The sequence below is a fragment of the Macrobrachium rosenbergii genome, chromosome 10 (assembly GCF_040412425.1).
Source record: "Macrobrachium rosenbergii isolate ZJJX-2024 chromosome 10, ASM4041242v1, whole genome shotgun sequence".
NCBI classification, from domain to species: domain Eukaryota; kingdom Metazoa; phylum Arthropoda; class Malacostraca; order Decapoda; family Palaemonidae; genus Macrobrachium; species Macrobrachium rosenbergii.
The window spans coordinates 69,499,409-69,525,031 of NC_089750.1; the positions used below are offsets into that span (position 1 = coordinate 69,499,409).

General features: G+C 35.3%; 1 protein-coding gene across 1 annotated transcript in view; it reads left to right on the top strand.

Annotated features, from left to right (window-relative positions):
- The window catches only part of LOC136842795 (serine-rich adhesin for platelets-like), a 109,493-nt gene extending 83,870 nt beyond the window's left edge, over positions 1–25,623 (top strand). The window contains exons 11-33 of the mRNA XM_067110639.1: positions 925–1,106; positions 1,886–2,056; positions 2,913–2,998; positions 4,172–4,351; positions 5,639–5,788; positions 6,855–7,000; positions 8,020–8,180; positions 10,724–10,950; positions 11,968–12,043; positions 12,981–13,147; positions 14,752–14,925; positions 15,717–15,814; positions 16,209–16,293; positions 17,727–17,868; positions 18,468–18,570; positions 19,550–19,688; positions 20,549–20,782; positions 21,208–21,378; positions 22,288–22,448; positions 22,977–23,129; positions 23,747–23,924; positions 24,871–25,007; positions 25,566–25,623. Of these exons, the coding sequence (XP_066966740.1) occupies positions 925–1,106; positions 1,886–2,056; positions 2,913–2,998; positions 4,172–4,351; positions 5,639–5,788; positions 6,855–7,000; positions 8,020–8,180; positions 10,724–10,950; positions 11,968–12,043; positions 12,981–13,147; positions 14,752–14,925; positions 15,717–15,814; positions 16,209–16,293; positions 17,727–17,868; positions 18,468–18,570; positions 19,550–19,688; positions 20,549–20,782; positions 21,208–21,378; positions 22,288–22,448; positions 22,977–23,129; positions 23,747–23,924; positions 24,871–24,933 (3,247 nt within the window). The 3' untranslated portion in view covers positions 24,934–25,007; positions 25,566–25,623. The remainder of the gene's footprint in view (positions 1–924; positions 1,107–1,885; positions 2,057–2,912; positions 2,999–4,171; positions 4,352–5,638; positions 5,789–6,854; positions 7,001–8,019; positions 8,181–10,723; positions 10,951–11,967; positions 12,044–12,980; positions 13,148–14,751; positions 14,926–15,716; positions 15,815–16,208; positions 16,294–17,726; positions 17,869–18,467; positions 18,571–19,549; positions 19,689–20,548; positions 20,783–21,207; positions 21,379–22,287; positions 22,449–22,976; positions 23,130–23,746; positions 23,925–24,870; positions 25,008–25,565) is intronic.

The following is a 25,623-nucleotide window of genomic DNA, read 5'->3' on the forward strand; positions in this document are numbered from 1 at the left end:
ATCTTTTGAATAATAATAATAATAATAATAATAATAATAATAATAATAATAATAATAATAATAATAATAATAATAATAATGGAGAGGCTAATTCATTTGTTGCCGTGGTGGCACAGTGGTAAGGTTCTCGCCTACCAGTCAAGAGGGCCTGGTTGCAAATCCTGCTGCTCACTGGCTTGGGGATGGTGCCATTGCATAAACCCGGTTGCCCGCCAACCTAGCGGTCTGAAAACTCGAAAGGGCTAGTAAGAAAATAGGTACCAGCCCTCGGGCTCGGGTGTTAAACTGTGGGTCTAGCGACAAATTGGCCACGTGTCTTAGGCAGCGGGACTAAGAAACCGGAGTTCAGCGCCGGCCCTATGAGCCTTGAGAGGCCCATGAGGACTTCTTTAATCCATATGGATTAAGCGAATCATGAATGGAGTGGAGTGGGTGAGTGAATATAGACGACAACAAATATAGAAATACATAGGAAATAACTGAATTGTGAATGAGGGAGTGCAATGAAACTTTCATAGGTATGTATTTATTACTTTATGAAATTGAAAATATACAAGTAATTTGGCAATAACGATTGGTTATAGGTAAAGAAGAAATGGTATTCATTCATATCATGCCATTAACTAGAACAAAACCCAAAAAATGGTAACATGGAAGAAAGTTGGGAGTTTCTTTACAATTCTTATAAAAGAATATTTTTGCATAAAAATATTTTGAAGTGCGGCCATAAATCTGCTTGCTACCAGCTATGATAAAATATAAAATAATGTTATATTTATTACAGTTAATTATTCTTATTTCCTTAATTCATTCATATATTTTTACAGATTATTTTCCGATGCACCATCACGCTTTGCAAACTTCGTTGTATTTTTTCCTTGTTTGCTTATTTTACCATTAGTAAATTACGCTATTCCATTGTAGGTGCATGAGTAATTGCCAGGTCAAGGTCAACCCGAACGACACCTACGCCATCTTGGGTCGCTGCCTGACCTGTGACGCTCAGGGAATCACGGTGACCTACAATTGGACTTTGTACGAGTTCAACAGTACGACTGAACGTTTCCAACTGGTCACGGATTTGCATAGAATGGCCCCGGGCACGGGTAGGTTTTCTCAGCTTACGATGGTTTTACTATCTTAATTAGTTTTATTAGTGTAATAAAGAAATAAGATCTGTTTATATTAAAATGATAAAAGATCGGTTTATACTAAAGTTGTTTATAATAAACTCATTGCTGTACGTTAAATATTTATATGGCTGGAAAGAAACACCTCACCAGTGGGTGACTGATTGTATTTTTTATTTTACTGTTTACAGGCAATCGACATCTGACTATAGTATACTTCTAATGCAATGCAATGCTACCCGAAGGCAATTCTCCTTGTATTATGATAATTTACTTACATTTTTATCTATTTATTTATTAACGTGTTAATTTATTTTTTTTCTTTTCTAACAAGTGATCTCTTCTTTCTGTATTTCCTATTACCTTCTTTCAAATGAACACCATATTCTTTTTCCCATTCCTTCTGTTACTTCTTTCAAATGAACATCACATTCTTTGGAAGCTTGAATTTCAAGTCAGTGGCTCCTGCACACTTATTCCATATAAATGGGGTTCATCTTCTGGACAATAATAATAATAATAATAATAATAATAATAATAATAATAATAATAATAATAATAATAATAATAATAAAACTTACATTCTTTAGAAGAATTTAAACAACACCGAAATCTCCTGTTCGTAATTGTCAAGCCGAGCGATTCCCTTTAACAATCGCTCTCCTCTTGAAAGCAGAAGCAGGCCCAGAAACCAAGATTAAATGGTTATCAGCCTAACGCCGTAAATCCTGTGTGTCCCCAACCTCTCTCCCCAGGTGTCGGAGGCCGTAGCATTAACATCAAAGAGGGCGAATTAGCCGCCGGGAGATGCTACCGAATCCAGCTGGCTGGGTCGAGCCATTACACGTCGACCGCCTACACCCAGCTCGACTTTTGCACTACTCGACCGCCCTTCGGGGGTAACTGCTCCGTCTCTCCTGAAGTAGGTCAGTGGTCCGGCGGTTCTTGATGGTTTGCGAGGGCCAGAGGTTTGGGAATGAGGTTTTATATCGCGTCTCATTTTTTCTTTTATGTGGTAAAGTACTTTCGATGGCTTTGATGGAAAATCTTCATGTTTCTGTATGTCAGTGTCGTGTTAACTTATAGTTGCTCAGAATGCGTATCCTCCATTGAAACAGTTTTTCGAAGAAGTAATACGGAATTCAAAATAGTTCCACAGATGTAATTTTGAATATATTGGAGAAAATTATTTTGTTTGCATCAACGGTTTATTTATTTGTTTTTTTTTTTATAGAAAACTCATACAGGTTGTTCCCCTTAGTCCCAGTGCGCCTCACGGACCATTACTAAAGCTGCAACCCCTTGTAACCCCTTTCATTCCTTTTACTGTACATCCGTTCATATTATCTTTCTTCCATCTTGCTATCCACCATCTCCCAACAATTATTGTTTCATAGGCCAACTGCGAGGTTTTCCTCCTGTGACGCCTTTCAAACCTACCTACTCCCAATTTCCCTTCCAGCTTTGAATGACCTCATAGATCCCAGCGCTTGGCCTTTGGCCTAAACTCTATATTCCATTCCGTTCCTACAACAGGTCATTGATATTCTTTCCATTTTTTTAATGATCTCATCGGAATGTTTTGAAGATGAAATTTAAAACTCGTGTCAATAACGCCAACCCTTTTAAAAAAGATCCAGTGTCAAATACATGACGTATGGTTTAAACTCATTTCAAGAATTCATATGAGATTCGAATCACTTTACTCAAACATTTGGTCATTCAGTAGAACTTTGTTCCTTTTATGAGAACTGACCGAGAACCTGGTTCTTCTTGCTTCAGGTATTGTCCTCGAAACGGGATTTTCTGTCACGTGTGACAGGTGGATCAATCCTGAGACGGAGACTTCAGCTGGACTGAAATACCAGGTACTTTCATGCCTGTGTTTCTTAAGCAGGTGTAAATACAATACGTACAAGTATATCAACATCTTCATGCATGTGTTTTTTAGGCAGGTTTAAATCCAGTACATGCAAGTGTCATTATCCACTCAAAGCACGCAAATATAATTTTACGGAAACAATGCACGAACAAGACTGTATGTGTTATGTTTTAAGTTCATGCCCGCAAAATACCTATACGTACAAGCCGTACCAAAGTACGTATGTTTCATAGCTAACAGCTGTTTCCCTTTGATATAATCAGCTTTGGAAACTCGTCATAAATTAATGTAATTTCATGTCAGAGGCTGAAAGTTATTCGGTAGTTTAAGAAGCAAGCATATTCAGTGAATCAGATTAATTAACTTGAATTGTTTTGTAAGTACGCAGGTGAGGCGAATAGCCAATAGGCAGCGTCGTCTCAGACAATGCCAAAATCTACGGTCAATTGTAGTAAAATTTCAATATGAACACTTCCAGATTAAGCTGGTCTCACGCCAGCACGGGCGTTGAAATAGAATACGGAAGTTAAGAAGGATTAGTGCCCAAACACAAGCACGCACACATACAGACGCATATGTATATATTTATATGTGTTTGTGTGCACTGCATGTGTGTGGTTATTATCCTGTCAACTTTCTTACTCTCCCAGTTGAGCCTTAGTTAATTGGTAGGGAATATTTGTTAACTAATCCTCGTGCTTATTAGAATTTAAAATTAAAAATAAAAATAATTTTTCTTATTTATCTCAAAAACAAAATGATATACAGTCATTTTAATAATAGCTGATCGAGCAGCCAGACTAGTGTTCATGAACTACCTTCTCAACTCATATTTATTTTACATATTAAGTATATATTTTAAATATAAAAGTTTTATATATATTTATTTTTTATGAGTTTTATCTAATATCATTCATCATTTTTTACGTTCAAATTTTAACACTGGATTTTACTAGCATAGCGTGTTATCACTCACCTTTTCATTATCAATCACATCATTAATTTATATATTTCATCTTCATTGCTGCGCTGAATAATCCTGATGGGTTCCGGCGCTTGGTCTTTAAGACCTAAATTTTATAATCAGTCAATCAATCATACATTTTTATGTCCTGTTCATAAAGACTGAAGCAATTACTTCCCTGTCGCTCTGCTCAAGGTATGGTCCCAAGTCCAAGGCAGAACGGACCCGCCGGTGTTATTGTCAGCATCTCCCCACCCAGAGGTCCACAATCTGGTCTTCGGTCCCGGCGAAGAGGCGTACAATTACACCCATCTCGTGTCCGTCTACATCTCTCACGAGATGGGAGCCTACACCGTCGTCCACAGGTCTCTCAGGGTCAGTTTTCGGAGGGTTTATAGATCCCCTTCGGCCCGTAGCTGCAACCCCTTTCGTTCCTTTTACCCCACGCCCTTTCATATTCTCTTTCTTCCATCGTACTTTCCTCAACCCTCTCCTAACAGTTGATTCACATGCAACTGCGAGGTTTTCTTCCTGTTACACCTTTTGAACTTTTACTGTCTGTTTCCGTTTCAGTGCTGAATGACCTCATTGGTTCCAGTGCCTGGCCTTTGGCCTAAATTCTATATTCAATTCAATTCAATTGGTGTCAATAGAAGCCTAAGGAATGTAGCTAAAACATGTCAGAGTGGACGATGTGGTGTTGCAAAAGTTATTTGTTACTGACGTTGTGGTTGAGAAAGTGCTACGTGTTGTTGATTAAGTTGTTGTTACTGATACTTGATTTGTTACTTATACTGATACTTGGTTTGTTACTTATAATATCTAAACAGTGACTGTTCATTACAATTCCTTATGTAGTACGCACAGAATTCAATTGCTTTCTTATATTCAAAAAGACATCATATCAATTGAAATCAGCTTAATTCCTGTTACATGATAATGGTAGAAAATAATGCAATATCCTTTTGCTTTCACGTATTCAAGGCAACGCTTTTAGTGTCTGTATAAGAAAACTATTGTGCCGGCTTTTTCTGTCCGTCCTCAGATCTTAAAAAATACTGAGGCTAGAAGGCTGCAAATTGGTATTTTGATCATCCACACTCCGATCATCAAACACACCAAATTGCAGCCCTGTAGCCTCAGTAGTTTTTATTTTCTTTAAGGTTAAAGTTAGCAATAATCGTGCGTCTGGCAACTATATGGGACATGCTACCACCGGGCCGTGGTTAAAGTTTCAGGGGCCGCGGCTCATACAACATTATGCCGAGACCACCGAAAGATAAATCTATTTTCGGTGGTCTCGGTATAATGCTGTAATAGCCGTGGCTCATGAAACTTTAACCACGGCCCGGTGGTGGTTTGTCCTATATCGTTGGTGCCAGACGCAAGATTATGGCTATCATTAACCTTAAATAAAATAAAAAATTACTGAGGCTAGAGGGCTGCAATTTGGTATGTTTGATGATTGGAGGGTGGATGATCAACATACCAATTTGCAGCTCTCTAGACTCAGTAGTTTTAAAATCTGAGGGCGGACAGAAAAAGTGCGGACGGACAGACAAAGAAACTTCGGCGCGTTTTTTACTTGTTTGATTTGAACTCCGCTTAGTAAGTTTTACTTAAGAACTGCAAAATACGACGCAATATCCTTTCTCCTTTTAGGTCGAACCTCTGCGCATGAACGCAGACGAGATGAACAACTTCATGCACTCGGCAAGCGAAGACCTAAAAGGTCTGATGAGTTCTGGCGACAGTCAGAAGGGATTCCAGAAGGCGTCGGCTATGGGCTCCCTTTTGAATTCAGCTCTCAAGGTACGACACAGTCCAAATTTGGGGTCTTATAACTCATTTTCTCGCTGATGTTTTCTAAGCCATAATTAATAACACGAATCTATGGTGCATCACTACATTGTGACCGGAAATAATGAGTAAAAAGCCACAGTAATGTAAATAAGAATCTGTATTTTTTCAAAATACAAAAAAGTTTTTTTTTTTACATTTTTTAACCTTTTTTGTATTTGGGAAAAATACAGTCTCTCATTTACATTATTGTGGCTTTTGTACTCAATGAAACGAATCTCGAATGATATATCATTTAGTGGCTTTTTAAATCATTAACGATCAGGTAAAGCTCGAATGATACGTTATTTCAAGAACTTTTTTTTTGTATCATGAACTTTTTTTTTTTGTATCGGGAAGGTTTTTTTTTTTTGTATCTTAAATGACGTACCATTACATGGGGATGCTAACTAGCTGTTTAATCATTAATAACCAGATAAAGCTCGAATGATACGTTATTTAAAATTTTTTTTTTGTATCATGAACTTTTTTTTTGTATCGGGAAGGTTTTTTTTTTGTATCTTAAATGACATACCATTACGTGGGGATGCTAACTAGCTGTTTAAATCATTAAGAATCAGATAAAGCTCGAATGATACGTTATTTCAAGAACTAAGACCTGTTTTTTTATCATGACCTTTTTTTTTTGTATCGGGAAGGTTTTTTTTTTTGTATCTTAAATGATATACTAGTACATGGGCATGCTAACTAACTGTTTAAGTCATAAATGACTAGACTCATCTCCAATGATACGTTATTTCACAAAGTTTTTTTTTTTTTTTTTGTAATTACGAACAATTTATTTTATCACGAATACTTTTTTGTATCGCCAACGTTTTTTGTCTGTGGTGCATCACTATATTGTGACCGGAAATAATGAGCAAAAAGCCGCAATAATGGAAATGACAGACTGTATTTTGTATCTCAAATGATATATCGGTACATAGGCGTGCTAACTCGGTGTTTAAACAAAGCTCAAATGACGCGTTATATCACAAACTTTCATAATTTGTATCGCGAATATTTTCTCTGCATCAAGGCTGACACGAGCAACATGACGGAGGAGGAGCTCGCCGCAGCAGCTCGGCAGCAAGAAGAAGAACGCAAAAACATGAGGGCCACTCTCATCGACGTTGTCGGCTCCTCCAAAGTCTACACCCTCGACGCCATTCAGCAGTGCTCGGGGTGAGAAAATGTTTGTAACACAGATGACGTCGTTTTATTTTCAGTAGTTTGAAATATACGCCACTTTCTGTCTTTCGCATTCACAGTCGATCCCTGATCCCCTTTTCCTGCCGAGAGTAACCAGATTCCATGAAGCAGCTGCATCAATGTGCAGTAGATGTGCCTCGCCGTCGAAGTTCTCAGTTCCGGGAGTTCTTTATTTCTTACACCGTTGGACTGTGGAACAGAGTCCCTGAGGATATCGTGCAATTGGAACTTCAGCAGTTCGAGCGAAGATGCAGTGCATTACTAACCTAATGCTATTGTCCTTGCATTTTATTACAGTTCTTTTCTATTTATTGATTTATTTTTTCTATTTGATAAGTAAGACCCGTTGTTTTTGTATTCCCCTTTACCTCCTCTTACTTCCTAATGAGCACTATATTCTTTGGAAGTCTGAATTTCAAGTCAGTGGCCCCTGTGGGCATGTTCCATATGAATAGGGTTCATCTTCTGAATAGTAATAATAATTCTAGCACGAAAAATTATACTTACTGATACATGACTGTTTGGAAGGTATTTTTAGTCTTAATGTTCTTAATCTTGTTGGCAGAATGGGTCTGAAAATCCATTTTTTTTTCGTAATTAGCTGTGTAGAAGAAATTGTTAGTTAGTGGTTACATGGTACATCTTCCCCGTAGGTTGGTAGTGCCGTCAGTGCACCTCTCACGGTGCACAGTAGGCATTACTTACGGTTCTTTGCAGCGTCCCTTCGGCCCCTAGCTGCAACACCCTTTCACTCCTTTTACTGTACCTCCGTTCATATTCTCTTTCTTCCATCTTGCTTTCAACCCTCCCCTAACACTTGTCTCACAGTGTAACTGCGAGGTTTTCCTCCTGTTACAACTTTCAGGACCTTTTTACTCCCAATTTCCCTTTCAGCGCTGAATGACCTCATAGGTCCCAGTTCTTGGCCTTAGGCCTAAGTTTTATATTCCATTACAATAATAAATAAATGGTATGTGAACTCCGACCCACAGGGCGATTTCGACAGTCACGAAAGTGGCCACGGAAGTGTCTGAAGACTCTCAGAGGAATACAGTCAAGTATATGTCAGACATGGCTGGTAGTCTCACGAGGTTCACCGAGGGGAACAAAGGGGAGCCTCCCTCCATGAAGACCACCGTGGATGCTGCTACAGGTACGATGCGAGGAGGTCTCTCTCTCTCTCTCTCTCTCTCTCTCTCTCTCTCTCTCTCTCTCTCTCTCTCTCTCTCTGTCTTCGGGGGGTATATTTATTTTGTATTCCTGCAGCCTAGAGTCACATGTCCTTGTAATGCCTTGCCAAAATATTGTACAGATGTTGAGAATTTCTACTGATATTTAAACTGCCTCTTTAAATATCAGTAGAAATTCTCAACATTTGTACAATATTTAAACTGCCTCTTTAAATGTCAGTAGAAATTCTCAGCATTTGTATAATATTTAAGCTACCTCCGTAAATATCAGTAGAAATTCTCAACATTGTACAATATTTAAACTGCCTCTTTAAATATCTGTAGAAATGCTCAACATTTGTACAATATTTAAACTGCCTCTTTAAATGTCAGTAGAAATTCTCAACATTTTTATAATATTTAAACTGCCTCCTTAAATATCAGTAGAAATTCTCAACATTTGTACAATATTTAAACTGCCTCTTGAAATATCAGTAGAGATTCTCAACATTTGTACTATATTTAAACTTCCTCTTTAAATATCAGTAGAAATTCTCCACATTTGTACAATATTTAAACTGCCTCTTTAAATATCAGTAGAAATGCTCAACATTTGTACTATATTTCAACTTCCTCTTTAAATGTCAGTAGAATTTCACAACATTTGTACAATATTTAAACTTCCTCTTTAAATGTCAGTAGAAATTCTCAGCATCTGTACTATATTTAAACTGCGTCTTTAAATATCAGTAGAAATACTCAACATTTGTACAAGATTTAAACTGCCTCTTTAAATATCAGTAGAAATTCTCGATTGTCTTATATTTAAACTGCCACTTCATCGACCCCACATAGAAGTGGGAAAAGATGCAGAGAAAGAAGAGTAAAACTGCCTCCTAGGAACATTCCTAATTAGCTGCCTCGCTTATGACTGTTAGCCGTTTCTAGTGAAGTGATACATTTCTATACCAAATAGAATATGCCAGCTACTGATTCAGTTATCGATCCTGGTACTTCACTGCGAATATGTTAATTAGTTATTGGATGTTCACCATTATCCATAGTAACCAAGACTGATTTCATCCATGGTGCATCACTGTACTGTGACGGGAAATAAGTAAAAATCCTGTCAAGTGTAATAGCAAGTCTGTCCTTGTCAGAATACAAAAATTATTAGGAATGGAAGCCTTCGACCGTTTACACGGCCGAAGAAGACCCATTTTTAATATTTTTTTTTTATTTTAACAAATGCAGACTTGCTCAATACATAACTGTAGATCTTTTTAAATAAACACTGATTTTGTTGAGAAATCCACTTCCAGATGTTAATATGTGCGTAATAAACGATAGTGATTTGGCAGACGTAAATCATTCACTGAGATGTTATGCCTCTTACGAATTGAAATTTCAGCACATATTCACTGCTCCTTTTTTGAAAGATATTATGCCTTTTACGAATATGAAATGATCTCGGTACATAATCACTGCTCCTTTTTTTAAGATATTATGCCTCTTGCGATTATAAAATGATCTTAGCACGTAATCACTGCTCCTTTTTTTAAAGATATTATGCCTCTTGCGAATGTAAAATGATCTCAGTACGTAATCACTGCTCCTTTTTTAAAGATATTATGCCTCTTATGAATATAAATTTATCTCAACACATAATTACTTCTCCTTTTTAAAGATATTATGCCTCTTACAAATTTAAAATGATCTCAGTACGTAATCACTGCTCCTTTTTAAAGATATTATGCCTCTTATGAATATAAATTTATCTCAGCACATAATTACTTCTCCTTTTTTAAAGATATTATGCCTCTTACAAATTTAAAATGATCTCAGTACGTAATCACTGCTCCTTTTTTAAAGATATTATGCCTCTTATGAATATAAATTTATCTCAGCACATAATTACTTCTCCTTTTTTAAAGATATTATGCCTCTTACAAATTTAAAATGATCTCAGTACGTAATCACTGCTCCTTTTTTTAAAGATATTATGCCTCTTGCGAATGTAAAATGATCTAAGTACGTAATCACCTCCTTTTTTAAAGATATTATGCCTCTTGCGAATATAAAATTATCTCAGCACATAATTACTGCTCCTTTTTAAAGATATTATGCCTCTTGCAAATTTAAAATGATCTCAGTACGTAATCACTGCTTCTTTTTTTAAAGATATTATGCCTCCTGCGAAAGTAAAATGATCTCAGCACATAATTACTGCTCCTTTTTTAAGAAATACAATGCCTCTTATGAATATAAAATTATCTCAGCACATAATCACTGCTCCTTTTTTTAAAGATATGCCTCTTACGAATATAAAATGATCTCAGCACATAATTACTGCTCCTTTTTTAACGAATATAAAATGATCTCAGCACATAATTACTGTTCCTATTTTAACGAATATAAAATGGTCTCAGCACACAATTGCTGCTCTTTTTTTAAAGATATTATGCCTCTTACAAATTTGAAACGATCTCAGCACAATTATTGCTAATTTTTTTTTACCCCTGACAAGGTCTGATAGCAAGTGTTGCTAACGCGGGGAAAGCAGCAGCCCTTAGCTACCGGAACACTGTTGCCAAGGCGAACGACCTCCTCTCCAACCTCACCGACTGGAACTCGACGAACGACTTCCTCTTCGAGTCGACCACAACGACCATGATTCCGACGACCACAGACTCGATCGCTACGACCACGCTCATTGCCACAACTGCGGCGGCTGTGGAAGACGCTACGAACTTGGTAGAGTTTTTTATTTTAGTTTTTGAAAGTTTTTGTAACAATTCCAGTAAATTTTTGTAGAAAGAATAAGAAAAGGAAGATTGAACATAATGTTTGGAATAAATTTAATTATCTATTTTAACTTTGTTTTTATATTTACATTTATTTGAAAGAAAAGTAAGAATGGATATAATGTTTGGATAAATTTATTTTTTATTTACATTTATTTGAAAGAAAAGTAAGGATGAACATAATGTTTGGAATAAATTTAATTATCTTTTTTTACATTGTTTTTATATTTACATTTATTTGTAGGAAAAGGAAGACTGAACATAATGTTTGGAATAAATTTAATTATTTTTTTTAACTTTGTTTTTATATTTAAATTTATTTGAAAGAAAAAGGAGAATGAACATAATACTGGGATAAGTCTGATTATATTTTTTAACATTTATTTGAAAGAAAAGGAAGAATAAACATGGTGTTTGGTTAAATTTAGTTATCTTTTTTAACACCGCATATTCACAATTATTTATCCGCAATTATCTTGCATGATTATGGTCAAGAACGACTGACGTATTGTGATTTACCCGGCAGGGGGTTAGTGCCGTCAGTGCACCTCATGCGGTGCGCTGTAGGCATTACTTAAGGTTCTTTGCAGCATGCCTTCGGCCCCTAGCTGCAACCCCTTTCGTTCCTTTTACTGTTCCTCCTTTCATATTCTCTTTCTTCCATCTTACTGTGCACCCTCACCTAACAATTGATTTATAGTGCAACTGCGAGGTTTTACTCCTGTTGCACCTTTTGAACTTTTACTGTCAATTTCCGTTTCAGGGCTGAATGACCTCTCAGGTCCCAGTGCTTGGCCCTTGGCCTAAATTCTATGTTCAATTCAATTCAATACGTATCGTGATTTATTAAACGAGTTTTAATCCCAGCTGCATAATTATGACGGTCTTATAAATGATAAAATCTTTTTTTCTTTAATCCTATAATTTCCTTTTAATCAATCTAACTTTCTAATTAAAACGCCTTCAGGTTCGTGACGTAACGACTGGAATGATGAGTGTCAGCGCCACTGTGGCTGGTGCTGTTTTGACGAACCAGGTTCCAGGTGGGTTTTATTTATAGGCTGTTCATTTTGAAAAATTGTGTTTTAATATCCCATTTTTCTGAGAGTGTGGAGTTTTAAAATGAGTTAAATTTGATTTAGAGTGAAAAAGTGCGTTTTTAGTATCCCCTTTTTCTGAGAGTGTGGAGTTTTAAAATGAGTCAAATTTATTTATAGTGAAGAAGTGTGTTTCTGATATCACCTTTTTCTGAGAGTTGTAGCTTTTAGGCTTAGTTCATTCTTAATATATTGTTGAAAGTTTATCTCTGTGAAAATAATATCCCCCCTTTTTTTCTGAGAGTGGGAATTTTTAAAATGAGTTAAGTCTTGATATATTGTTGAAAGTTTATATCTGGGAAATTTACTCACTCAGGTTCTGAGGCTGTTAATTTTTTTTATAAGAAAAAGTACATGTTATTCAAAGTATACCACAATGAAAAAGTTAATTGAACTCTTTTCCAAAATAGTAGATTTTAAATGTTAGGAAACGTCATTCAAATAGAAGGTCTGAGGCAAAATTGTGGTACATATTACTCATGTTTTTCTGAGGCTGAAAAATTATCCAGGACTGGGAATTTTGGAAATCACTCAAATCTTCATATATCATTCACAGTGAAAAATTTACCAACCCTTTTTCTGTAGCTGTTACTTCTTAGATAAGAAAAATTAAACATATTTTTCTTTTTTCCAAAAACTGTAAATTTTAAAGATCAGGAAAAATAGTATAGTGTCACTGAAATGTAACCTCTTTAGCAAAATTTTTGTATATGTTACCCATTTTTTCTAATAGTGCGATTTTTGAAATTAAGGAAAAAATGAAATTTAATCCAAAGTACTTACATGTGTTCATTAGTTAGAAAGTCTACCTTTTTTTGACGCCTTTTGGCAAGAAAAAAAAAAAAAAAACAACGAAACTTGGTCACTGAAATCTCTATATCAGGTCAGGCTCCCGTGACGATCCAGTCCGAGGTGTTCGACCTCATAGCAGGACGGACGCTGGCAGAGTCCTTGGGCAACACCAGCACAAGGGCGGGGTCAGGAGGCTTCAAGCTCCCCTCTGTAGGATCTCTTGGCACGAGTAAAAAACCAGATTTCTTGGATCAAAAAGTAAGTAGATTCAGAGGAGCTGTGGAGGAGGTTCCTGTCGTTAAATGGGGTAGATGTATATGTGCGTGTGCGTGCGTGTGTGTGTGTGTATGTATACATATCCATACACACATTCAAGCACACACGCACGCACGTACACACACACACATACATACATACTCTCTTTCTGGCTTAGTACCTGTCTGCCTCTATTAATATATTTTATGTTGCATAAATACTCAGGTATCTGTGTGATGTAATAAACATATTCATTTTTCAAATAAATAATTTATAGAAGACATTTAATTCAGGAATTACATGAACCTTTATGAATTTGTCCACTATCAATATAATAAAATAGTTTGTCGTTTTAGTTTTCTGAGAAGAAAACTATTATGCCGACTTTGTCTGTCCGTCCGCACTTTTTTCTGTCCGCACTTTTTCTGTCCGCCCTCAGATCTTAAAAACTACTGAGGCTAGAGGGCTGCAAATTGGTATGTCGATCATCCACCCTCCAATCATCAAACATACCAAATTGCAGCCCTCTAACCTGAGTAGTTTTTATTTTATTTAAGGTTAAAGTTAGCCATAATCGTGCATCTGGCAACGATATACGCCAGGCCACCACCGGGCCTTTGTTAAAGTTTCATGGGCCGCGGCTCATACAGCATTATACCGAAACCGCCGGAAGACAGAGCTATTTTCGGTGGCCTTGATTATACGATGTACAGAAAACTCGATTGCGCCGAAGAAACTTCGGCGCATATTTTACTTGTTTAAGTTTTATATTACTGATTGCTGGCTACGGACTACTGTATTCGTTATCATCATCCCCATCGTAATTATCGTTATTATTGCTCTTTATGTCATTATCATCACCGTAAACATTCGTTATTATCACATTATTAATATTACCGTTTTATCCTTACTGTGATCATCATTGTTACTACAATTATTACTATTGCTATTTTTATTACCATCTGTCCTCTCCACCACTATCACGATATGGTGACCATTTAAGACTATTAATGTTATCAGTACTAAAGTGATTGAAATAAAAATTAAATAACATATCTGCTCTCTCTCTCTCTCTCTCTCTCTCTCTCTCTCATTGATATGGTCACCATTTATTTCTGGTATCGTTTTTAGTACTGGAGTGATTGGAATAATAACTGAATAACCTCTCTCTCTCTCTCTCTCTCTCTCTCTCTCTCTCTCTCTCTCTCTCTCTCTCATTAATATGGTCTTCATTTACTTCTGTCAGCGTTATCAGTTCTAAAGTGGTTGGAATAATTAAATAATCTCTCTCTCTCTCTCTCTCTCTCTCTCTCTCTCTCTCTCTCTCTCTCTCTCTCTCTCTCTCTCTCATTGATATGGTCACCATTTATTTCTGGTATCGTTTTTAGTACTGGAGTGATTGGAATAATATCTGAACATTCTCTCTCTCTCTCTCTCTCTCTCTCTCTCTCTCTCTCTCTCTCTCTCTCTCTCTCTCATTAATATGGTCTTCATTTACTTCTGTCATCGTTATCAGTACTAAAGTGGTTGGAATAATTAAATAATCTCTCTCTCTCTCTCTCTCTCTCTCTCTCTCTCTCTCTCTCTCTCTCTCTCTCCAACGGCAGGCCATGTCGATGAGCGAGAACCCCTTCGTGTGGGGCAGCGGCGCCTCCAACCTCAGGTCAGCCGTGGTGTCCTTGACCTTGGGGGACGGCAAAGGGAATGACCTCGAGATCAAAGACACCGACGAGGACATCATCATCGAAGTTGACATTGACCCTGCCAATGTGCCAGAGCCGGTCAGTATTATTATTATTATTATTATTATTATTATTATTATTATTATTATTATTATTATTATTTCGTTGACTGTCGACTAGTTTCCTGTCCTGAATGATGCCCTAACGAGGAGGGCGAAGCTAGTCGACATTCAGTGAGAACTACCTCTTACACATCACTAAACCACCGGATATTATTATTATTATTATATTATTATTATTATTATTATTATTATTATTATTATTATTATTATTATTTAATAAAAATCCAGTTATTATTTTTATTATTTTAATTATTTTTATTATTATTTTATTATTATTATTATTATTATTATTATTATCATGTAACAAAAATCCAGTTATTATTTTTATTATTATTATTATTATTATTATTATTATTTTTATTATTATTATTATTATTGTGATAAAATCCACAGTTATTATTAATAAAAAACCACGAATATTTTTAATTATTATTATTATTATTGTTGTTGCAGTTATTGTTATTTTTTATTGTGTAATGAAAATTCATAATTATTATTATTATTATTATTATTATTATAAAAATCCACAATTATATAAATGAATTGTGGATTTCTATTACTTAGTCTATCACGATATTGTGAAATTTTTTAGCATTATTATTATTATTATTATTATCATTATTATTATTCTGATGATAAACCCCTATTCAAATGGAACAAGCCTTAAGGGGCCATGGACTTGAAATCTGTTTTAAATCTCACTCTCTGGATATGATTCCTAGTAACAGATGAGCTGAGCTTTTAAGGTCTAAAATCTCTTAATTTCAGGTGGAGTTTTCACCCTTCGTGAGAAGAGACGCCACGTGGGACAACACGCATGTCATAAACGTTGCCAACAACAACTCTGCCATTTATCTGGTCTTGAGGTATTATCGTATTTTATCTTCATTTTGTCTATCTTATGTCAAAGGGTGTTGATTCATGGCTCAGGAATTACCTTGGTATGTCGCCATGTAGCAGGAATTATTTCCAATATCCTCTTAACTCAGAATTTTTGTCATCTGGAACACTGACATAATTCATAGGTATTCTAACAGCATGTTGAGAATATACATTAGCATAATAGGTTCTTGATGATAGAATAACTTCATTACCATTACTATATAAACATCATAACATCTATATGTTAAACTTTATATCAGGATTAAACAAACACGATGAGCATATGCAAAATATAACCAAACTATAAACAGGAGTGTCAGCATTGAGCTCATGTCCTTTCAACTTGTATGTTGCTTTGCGATCCTTTTATCCGAACAGACCAGATTCAGACAACGCGACTTTCGAAGTTCTGATCCGTTACGGCGAAAGGGCCGATGACGTGAATTATGACCTCGCATACCAGGTAAGACTGTGTGTCACCTTCGTGAGTGTTATTATTATTATTATTATTATTATTATTATTATTATTATTATTATTATTATTATTATTGTTCAGAAGATGAACCCTATTCATATGAAACAAGCCCACAGGGCCATTGACTTGAAATTCAAGCTTCCATATTATTATTATGATGATGATGATCATGATCATTATTATTAATTATTATTATTATTATTATTATTATTATTATTATTCAGGGGCCATTGACTTGAAATTCAAGCCTCCATATTATTATTAGTATTATTATTATTATTATTATTTTATTCAGAAGATGAACCCTATTCGTATGGAACAATCCTACTACAGGGCCCATTGACTTGAAATTCGAGCTTCCAAAGAATATGGTGTTCATGTGAAAGAAGTTACAGAAGGTAATAGGAAATACAGAAAGAAGAGATCACTTATTAGGAAAGAAAAAATAGATTAGCAAATTAACAAATAGATAGATAAAATGTAAGAGAATGATTAAACTACAAAGAGAATTGTTTTAGGCTGGTGATGAATTGCATCTTTGCTTTAACTTTTGAGGTTCCAGTTGCACACATTCCTCTGTTTGTGGGCGCATTCACACTGCAGTAAAACAGGTCATGAGAACACGTCGGATACTTGTTGCAAACATGTTGAATACAATTCAGCGACTTACTCGTTGTCCTAAACAATGCTTCTTAACTTTGTCCAGCATTTGCACAAGGTTCGTTTTCCATTTATGGTCGCTGACTTGTTTTCAACATGTTTGAAACAGGTTGAATGCAAGTCAATGACTTACTGGTAGTCCAGACCAGTGCTTTTTTGCATTTGCTAAAGGTTCGTTTTCTATTTATGCTCATCGACTTGTTTTCAAATTGTTTAGGATATGTTTTCGGTAAGTTGCCAACTGCGTTTATGACACTGTTACTGTAGTGTGGACGCACCCTAGATACCCTATGACGTAAAAAGAAAAGTGTTACCATACACTCAAGCGGCTTCACTATGTATTGAAAATATGATTTACAGCATTCATTCTCTCTCTCTCTCTCTCTCTCTCTCTCTCTCTCTCTCTCTCTCTCTCTCTCTCTCTCTCTCTCCTGTAATGTGAATAGGAAAGTGATACCATGCACTCAATTTTCTTCTGTAAGTATAGAAAAATATTCATTTAGATAACTTTCTCTCTCTCTCTCTCTCTCTCTCTCTCTCTCTCTCTCTCTCTCTCTCCTGTGACGCAAAATAGAAAGTGATGCCATGCACTCAAATGTGTTCTGTGATTATAGAAAATAATGATTTAGATCATTTCTCTCTCTCTCTCTCTCTCTCTCTCTCTCTCTCTCTCTCTCTCTCTCTCTCTCTCTCTCTCTCTCTCCTATGCTAAAGCAATTACAGCATAGAAGAGCCACCAGAAGTAAAAATCTTTTTTTCAGATACCACGTAACTTGTCCGAAGAAGATGTGGACGACTTGTCACCGGAAGACGAGGACGAGATGACCTACTCCATCTTCGTCTCTCCTGACTTCATCGAGTATCACGGCACTGGGGATTACTATGTCCGGGTGAAGCAGCAAGGTGAGGACGATAAAGCGGTGAAGTAAAGAGAGATAAAATGGTAGATATATATATATATATATATATATATATATATATATATATATATATATATATATATATATATATATATACACTCGTATATTGTGTACATACTGTACATACACATATATATAAAACACACACATACTATATATATATATATATATATATATATATATATATATATATATATATATATATATATATATATATATATATTAGATTATACAAATACTGTAATCAATCACAATCACGTGTGGAACAGAAATAAATTTCTGACTCATCAGGATCAACCCAGGTCTTTCAATTGAAGGCAAGGGCGCTGCCCACTAGGCCATACAAGTCTTGTATGACCTGGTGGGCAGCGCCCCTTGCCTTTCAATTGAAGGACCTGAGTTCGATCCTGATGTGAGTCAGAAATTTATATATTAGATTATAGATACTGAGCACCTTTTTACCAAGGATAAATCCATATATACAATATAAACAATAAAAGAAAGACAAAACACATCTTAAAAGTATGTTTGAGGGAAAACTTACCAAGAATTTTCCGTAATTTGATCCTTTTCTTTTCACAGTTAACTTCAGTTTGGAAACCGATTACTCTTATGAAGAGCCTGCCGCTCCGACAACGCTTTCGCCAGTAGCTGACAAAGAAGTCGACATCTTCAGCATGGACGAGTGAGTTACTCTAGTACTAGTACTCACTTCTCATTGAATATAGCCGTGGCTTCTGTTTCTCTCAATGCGCAGCTTTCCGAATTAACATTCTTCTTCCTTAATTTTGGAAATTGTTCCAACTCTCTTTTTTCCAGTGCTTGCTGTCAGTTCACTACATTTGTTTTAATTGCGTTTTCCTCTGCATGCCTTTGTCTGTCTGTCTGTCTGTCTTTCTCTTAATACCAAGACATTTTTCTTACTCACGCGACTTATTCGAGATTTTCCAGCTGTAGAATTATTGGGGTCTTTTAATTTCTGTATTTAAAAGTCAGTATACAAGCGGGGTAATATTTTTATCCGTAGCTTCGCCATTATACCAGTGGTATTACCATCATTACCATTTGATCTATGTGTTTATATATATAACTATAATATAAATATATATATATATATATATATATATATATATATATATATATATATATAATACAGTATATGTATATGTAAATATATATATATATATATATATATATATATATATATATATATGTATATGTATATATATATTATATATATATATGTAGATATATATATATACACACAAAGAAGTATATATATAGATATATAATTATATATATATATATATATATAATATATATATATATATATATATATATATATATATATATATATATATATATATATATATATATATATATATATATATATATATATATATATATATATATATATATATATATATATATATATATATATATACATACATACACACGACAGAAACAACCAACACACAATCACGTGTGAAACAAAAACAAATGAATTCCTTTGCGTGGTTCAGCTGGCAGCGCCCTTGCCGTTGAAAGACCTGAGTTCGATCCCGATGGGAGTCAAAAAGTGATTTACATAAGCATCCACATTTACTATACATTTTTTGTTATTAATTATCTATTTATTAATTCATTAATTATTTTACTCTCAGCTACGTTTACCCTTGGTACGAGGAGCCACCAAACCCGTACGATTATATCGACCTCGCCAACTACACCCTGCAGACGATCACCCCAATCTGCCGCTTCTGGAACTCGGAGGCTGAGAGCTGGGATACGGATGGCTGCAGGGTAAGTCTGATATATGCCCGGCAGGTAAATTTGATCTGCTTTGGGGTGTGGGGGCGTCGGGGTGGGGTGGGGTTCGAGCAGATCAGGTTATCATTATGTTATTGAAATCTACAGGACTCTTTTCGGGATTTGATGTTGTTGCTTAGAGTTCTATATTTGAAATTTATATGTGTATATATATATATATATATATATATATATATATATATATATATATATATATATTATACAGTATGTACAGTATATATATATATATATATATATATATATATATATATATATATATATATATATATATATATATATATATATATAGTATGTATATATATATATATATATATATATATATATATATATATATATATATATATATATATATATATATACAGTATGTACAGTATATATATATATATATATATATATATATATATATATATATATATATATATATATATATATATATATGTATATAGTATATATATATGTATATATATATATATATATATATATATATATATATATATATATATATATATATATATATATATATATATATATATATATAGATAGAGAGAGAGAGAGAGAGAGAGAGAGAGAGAGAGAGAGAGAGAGAGAAGAAAATCCTGATGTCAAAATAAAGTAAATGTATAAATTATAAATACAGAAAACAAAATTATGATGTTAAAAGAAAATAAATGTATAAACTACAAATATATATATCTGCGGAGTCACGACATTAACCAACCTAATGAAAGACATTTCTAAAACAAAAAAAAAAACAAAAATAACAAACTAAGGAACCGTAAAGAACAAAAAAAAAAAAAAACCTAAAAACAAAATTGCGTCTCCTCCGTGCCCAGGTGACCCCAGCCACCAACACCCGCATGGTGAGGTGCGCCTGCAACCACCTGACCTCCTTCGGCAGCGACTTCTTCGTGCCCCCGAACACGATCGACTTCGGCTCCGTCTACGACAACCTGGGAGCGAAGCTGAAGGACAATTTCGCCGTCTTGGTGACTATCTGCGTCCTCCTGGCTCTGTACGTCCTCGTAGGAATCTGGGCCAGGTACAAGGATAAGCAGGATGTCAAGAAGGTGATTTGCTCTCTCTCTCTCTCTCTCTCTCTCTCTCTCTCTCTCTCTCTCTCTCTCTCTCTCTCTCTCTCAGTGTTTCGGGCTTGAACATCAAAAAGTTCGCGAAAATGTGGATAAGAAATCATTTGATTAATTCAGACATTAATGCTGTGCTTTTAAGTGCTCAGTTCAGAAAGCTTTTTAATTAAAATATATTTCGACTATTAGAGGAAATAAACGTAATTAGTAACTATAATATTTAAAAGAGCAATTAAGCATATAACAGTAAATGATATTGATATATATACGCATATCATAGGCAGTAATAATAAACCTTTTTTTGTCCTGGCTAAAATAACTAAAAAACATAATGATTTATTGTTAAATGTAAACAAAGGGCCATTCCTTTTAAACAACACGCCTTAATTGGTATCTGACTCCCACAGTGGGGGGTGACAGCCCTTGCGGACAACCTGGCTGGGGAGAAGTACCTCTACCTCCTGACGGTGATGACGGGGATGAAAGGCAAGTCCGGGACGGCTAGCAACATCTCCTTCGTCCTCTCGGGCACAGACGAGGACACCGGCGTCAGGAAACTCTCCGACGACAAGCGGAAGGTAGGAAAGGGTTATTGAGATTGTTCTTTTCTGCCGTGGGAAGGAAGTGGTGGATCTTTTCTCTTGCGGGAAGGAAGTGATGGGTCTTTTCTGTTGTGGAAGGGAAGCGTTAGTTCTTTTCTGTTATGGGAAGGAAGCGCTGGGCCTCTTCTATTGTGGGAAGGAAGTGATGGTTCTTTGCTGTTGTGGAAAGGAAGTGCTGGGTCTTTTCTCTTGTGGGAAGGAAGTGGTGGCCCTTTTCTGTTGTGGAAAGGAAGTGGCTGGTCTTTTCTGTTGTGGAAAGGAAGTGGTGGGTCTTTTCTGTTGTGGGAAGGAAGTGATGGGTCTTTGCTGTTGTGGAAAGGAAGTGGTGGGTCTTTTCTGTTGTGGGAAGGAAGTGATGGGTCTTTTCTGTTGTGGAAAGGAAGTGGTGGGTCTTTTCTGTTGTGGGAAGGAAGTGATGGGTCTTTGCTATTGTGGAAAGGAAGTGGTGGGTCTTTTCTGTTGTGGGAAGGAAGTGATGGGTCTTTTCTGTTGTGGAAAGGAAGTGGTGGGTCTTTTCTGTTGTGGGAAGGAAGTGATGGGTCTTTTCTGTTGTGGATAGGAAGTGATGGGTCTGTTCTGTTGCGTGAAGAAAGTGATGGGACTTTTCTGTTGTGGAAAGGAAGGGATGGGTCTTTTCTGTTGTGAAAAGGAATGATGGGTCTTTTCTCTTGCGGGAAGGAAGTAGTGGTTTTTTTCTGTTGTGGGAAGGAAGTGAAACAAATATTCCTTCCCATAATTGTTTCTATTTCATTGTTGCTTCTTACTTTTCCTTCTACTCAGAGTCTTTCTATAATAATAATAATAATAATAATAATAATAATAATAATAATAATAATAATAGCTAGATTATTATTACTTTCCCTCAACAATTTTGTCTTCCCAAAGGAACACACAAGGGGGTCATCCGTGCAGTACGTAATGAGTACGGAAGGTCCACTAGGGGATCCCACGTACCTCAGGATCTGGCACGACAACTCGGGGAAGAACGACAAGGCTGGATGGTATCTTGACAGATTCACCGTCTCGGATCTCCAGACGGGAAAGACGTAAGCGGATAGGAACCGCATTTTTTGAAGAACGGGTCTTTAAATTCAGTTTATGGCGTTTAGTCAATCACTCACGAAGGTCATTTGAAAATATCTTTAACACCAGCTTATAGGATTAGACCAATCAGTCTTATTTAATCAGCCAGTCATTTTAAGCATCTATTATCTCTACGTACTTTTGAAGGACAGTTCTTTAAAGTTAGTTTATGGTGTTAAGTCAGTCATTCACGCCATTTTGTAGAATTAGGCCAATCAACATCAATCAGCCAGTCATTTGAAGCATCTTTTAACTGTAGGTCAAGAATAACAGACATACTTTGAAATAGGATTAGACCAATCCATCTCAATCAGCCAATCATTTGAAGCATCTCTCAACTGCAGGTCAAGAATAACAGAGTTACTTTGAAATAGGATTAGACCAATCAATCTCAATTAACCAACCAATCATTTGAAGGATCTTTTAACTCCAGGTCATCTCCATTAAGCAATCATTTTGAAAATAGCAATAGCTCATATTTATTGCTTCAGATTCGCATTCATAGTGAATCGGTGGCTGGCAGTGGACGAAGATGACGGCCAAATAGACCGCTTGGTTCCTGTAGCCACGCCGGAAGATATCACCGCCTTCAGGAACCTCTTCGTCAACACCTCCAAGAAGAACCTCACCGATGGGCACCTGTGGTGAGGAGAGGTTCCTACTGTAGATGATTTAGAGAACTTGTTGTGATATTGTGCGATGTCTCTGTTTTGGTTTTCGGTGATGTGAATAAATTTCTTTCATAATAATAATAATAATAATAATAATAATAATAATAATAATAATAATAATAATAATAATAATAATAATAATAATAATAATTCATAAAAATCTCATTACAGCCTGAGTCATTAGAATGGTGGAGAAATTCACAATTGTGTAAATGTAAATATATATTAGAAATTTACACCATTGTGGACTTCTACACTAATAATAATAATAATAATAATAATAATAATAATAATAATAATAATAATAATAATAATAATAATAATAATAATTTAATTATGATAGTAGTAATAGTTGCATGATCTCAATTTTATATAATAATAATAATATTAATAATAACAAAACTATAACTGTTACGTACTGTAGATAGAAATCTCCCAACCGGGGATAGAATAGCGCCAGGTCGTTAAACCAAACATTCACAAATCAATAATCAATGAACTAAGAATATAACGACAAAATTTGAAATCAAGTCGCTCACTGGTTTCTCAATTCCTTCTTCACCTCCCCCCCCCCCAACCTCCACCCCTAGGGTGTCCATCTTCGTCAGGCCCTACAAGAGCACCTACACGAGGGTGCAGCGCCTGTCCGTGGTCGTGTCCGTGACTTTCCTCACGATGGTGGTGAACGCCATGTTCTACAAGTCGGAGCCCGTCAGGACGACCAAGTTGGAGCTGGGATTTATGACGGTTACAACATTCCAGCTTTGGGTGAGTTGAAAAGAATAATAATAATAATAATAATAATAATAATAATAATAATAATAATAATAATAATAATAATAATAATAATAATAATAATAATAATATTGGAGAAGCAAATCCACAGCTATGTATATGTACGTGTATTTAAAGATAAATCAGTACAAATGGCTTTCGGAAACTTGTTCGGTTCCTCCTTTCAGATTCCCGAAAGCTATCTGTATTTATTTATCTCTGAATATGTGTGCATATATATAGCTGTGGAGTTGCTTCTCCATTTTAAGACTCATGTTACTATGAGTATTTTTTAATAATAATAATCATCATCATCATGATTTCTTGTACTTATCTGGAATCTTGACATTATTATTATTATTATTTTATTATTATTATTATTATTAATATTATTATTATTATTATTATTATTATTATTATTATTATTATTATTATTATTATTATTATTATTATTATTATTATTATTCAGAAGATGAACCCTATGCATATGGAGCAAGTCCACCACAGGAGCCACTGACTTGAAATTCAACCTTCCAAAGAATATGGTGTTCATTTGAGTGAGGTAACAGAATGGTAAAGGATAATACAGAAAGAGGAGATCAGTTATTAGAAAAACAGATAAATTAACAAATAAATAAAGGGAAACAGTCAATGAATAAATAAAACACGAAAGCAAAATGCTAAGTTATTATTACTCCCGCGCTTTACACTGCACAAACTCACACAAGAAAGAGCAGCATCAGCTGATACACTGTTCTTGAGGCAATGACAGACCCGTATCTGAAGATCATAAGACAAGGAGTTTTATCTCGGCATTTCAGGTGTATCGGTTTTATTTTCCATTCTCTCACTTATTTATTTACTTAACCACCTTTTCCAACGTAACAAAGACAACAGCCAGAAAGTAATTGATTGATCTTTTGTTTACCTTTCGTCGCAGGTGAGCATCATGGGCACCTTGATTGTCATTCCTCCGAGCGTCGCCAATGGACCAGATATTTAGGAAGTGTCGCCCCAGACCTAGTAAGACGGACGCGTTGCTCCAGAAGGTGGCGCAGGCTGAGGATGGGAAGATAGGTATGGCGTTAGTAATTGGGAAATGTGGGGGATAGGTAAGGTGCTTGTAGCCGGGAAATGTGAGAAATAATGATTGATTTAGGGCAATATAAAAGCCATATAGGAAGCTAACCATTGGGCATAATGACGAGAACGATTATTGAGTTAAAAAAGTAATAATAACAGTATATATATATGTATATATATAGTATATATATATATACATATGTATATATATTTTATATATATATATATATATATATATATATATATATATATATATATATATATATATATATATATATATATATATATGATGGAAGGAACTGAGTTCTCTGTCCATTGTAGAATCTCTGTTGTTGCCCATTGTAGTATGTATTATAATGAAGCCAAAAGTAAAGATGTTCTCAGTACTATACATGAAATGATGTAATATTTTCACTTTATCTTTCTGTAAATTATGTTCCTTCTGATACGACAAAAAAAGTAAGCCCCATAACTTTCTTAGTTTGTCAGAAAATAAAAAATAGCAAACGAGTTTTACACCGGACTCAAGTCTTACCTGAAACTTCCTCCTAGTCAGTAAACTAGATTCGGACGGTGACGCAGACGACCAGGATTCCAGTGATAAGAAAAA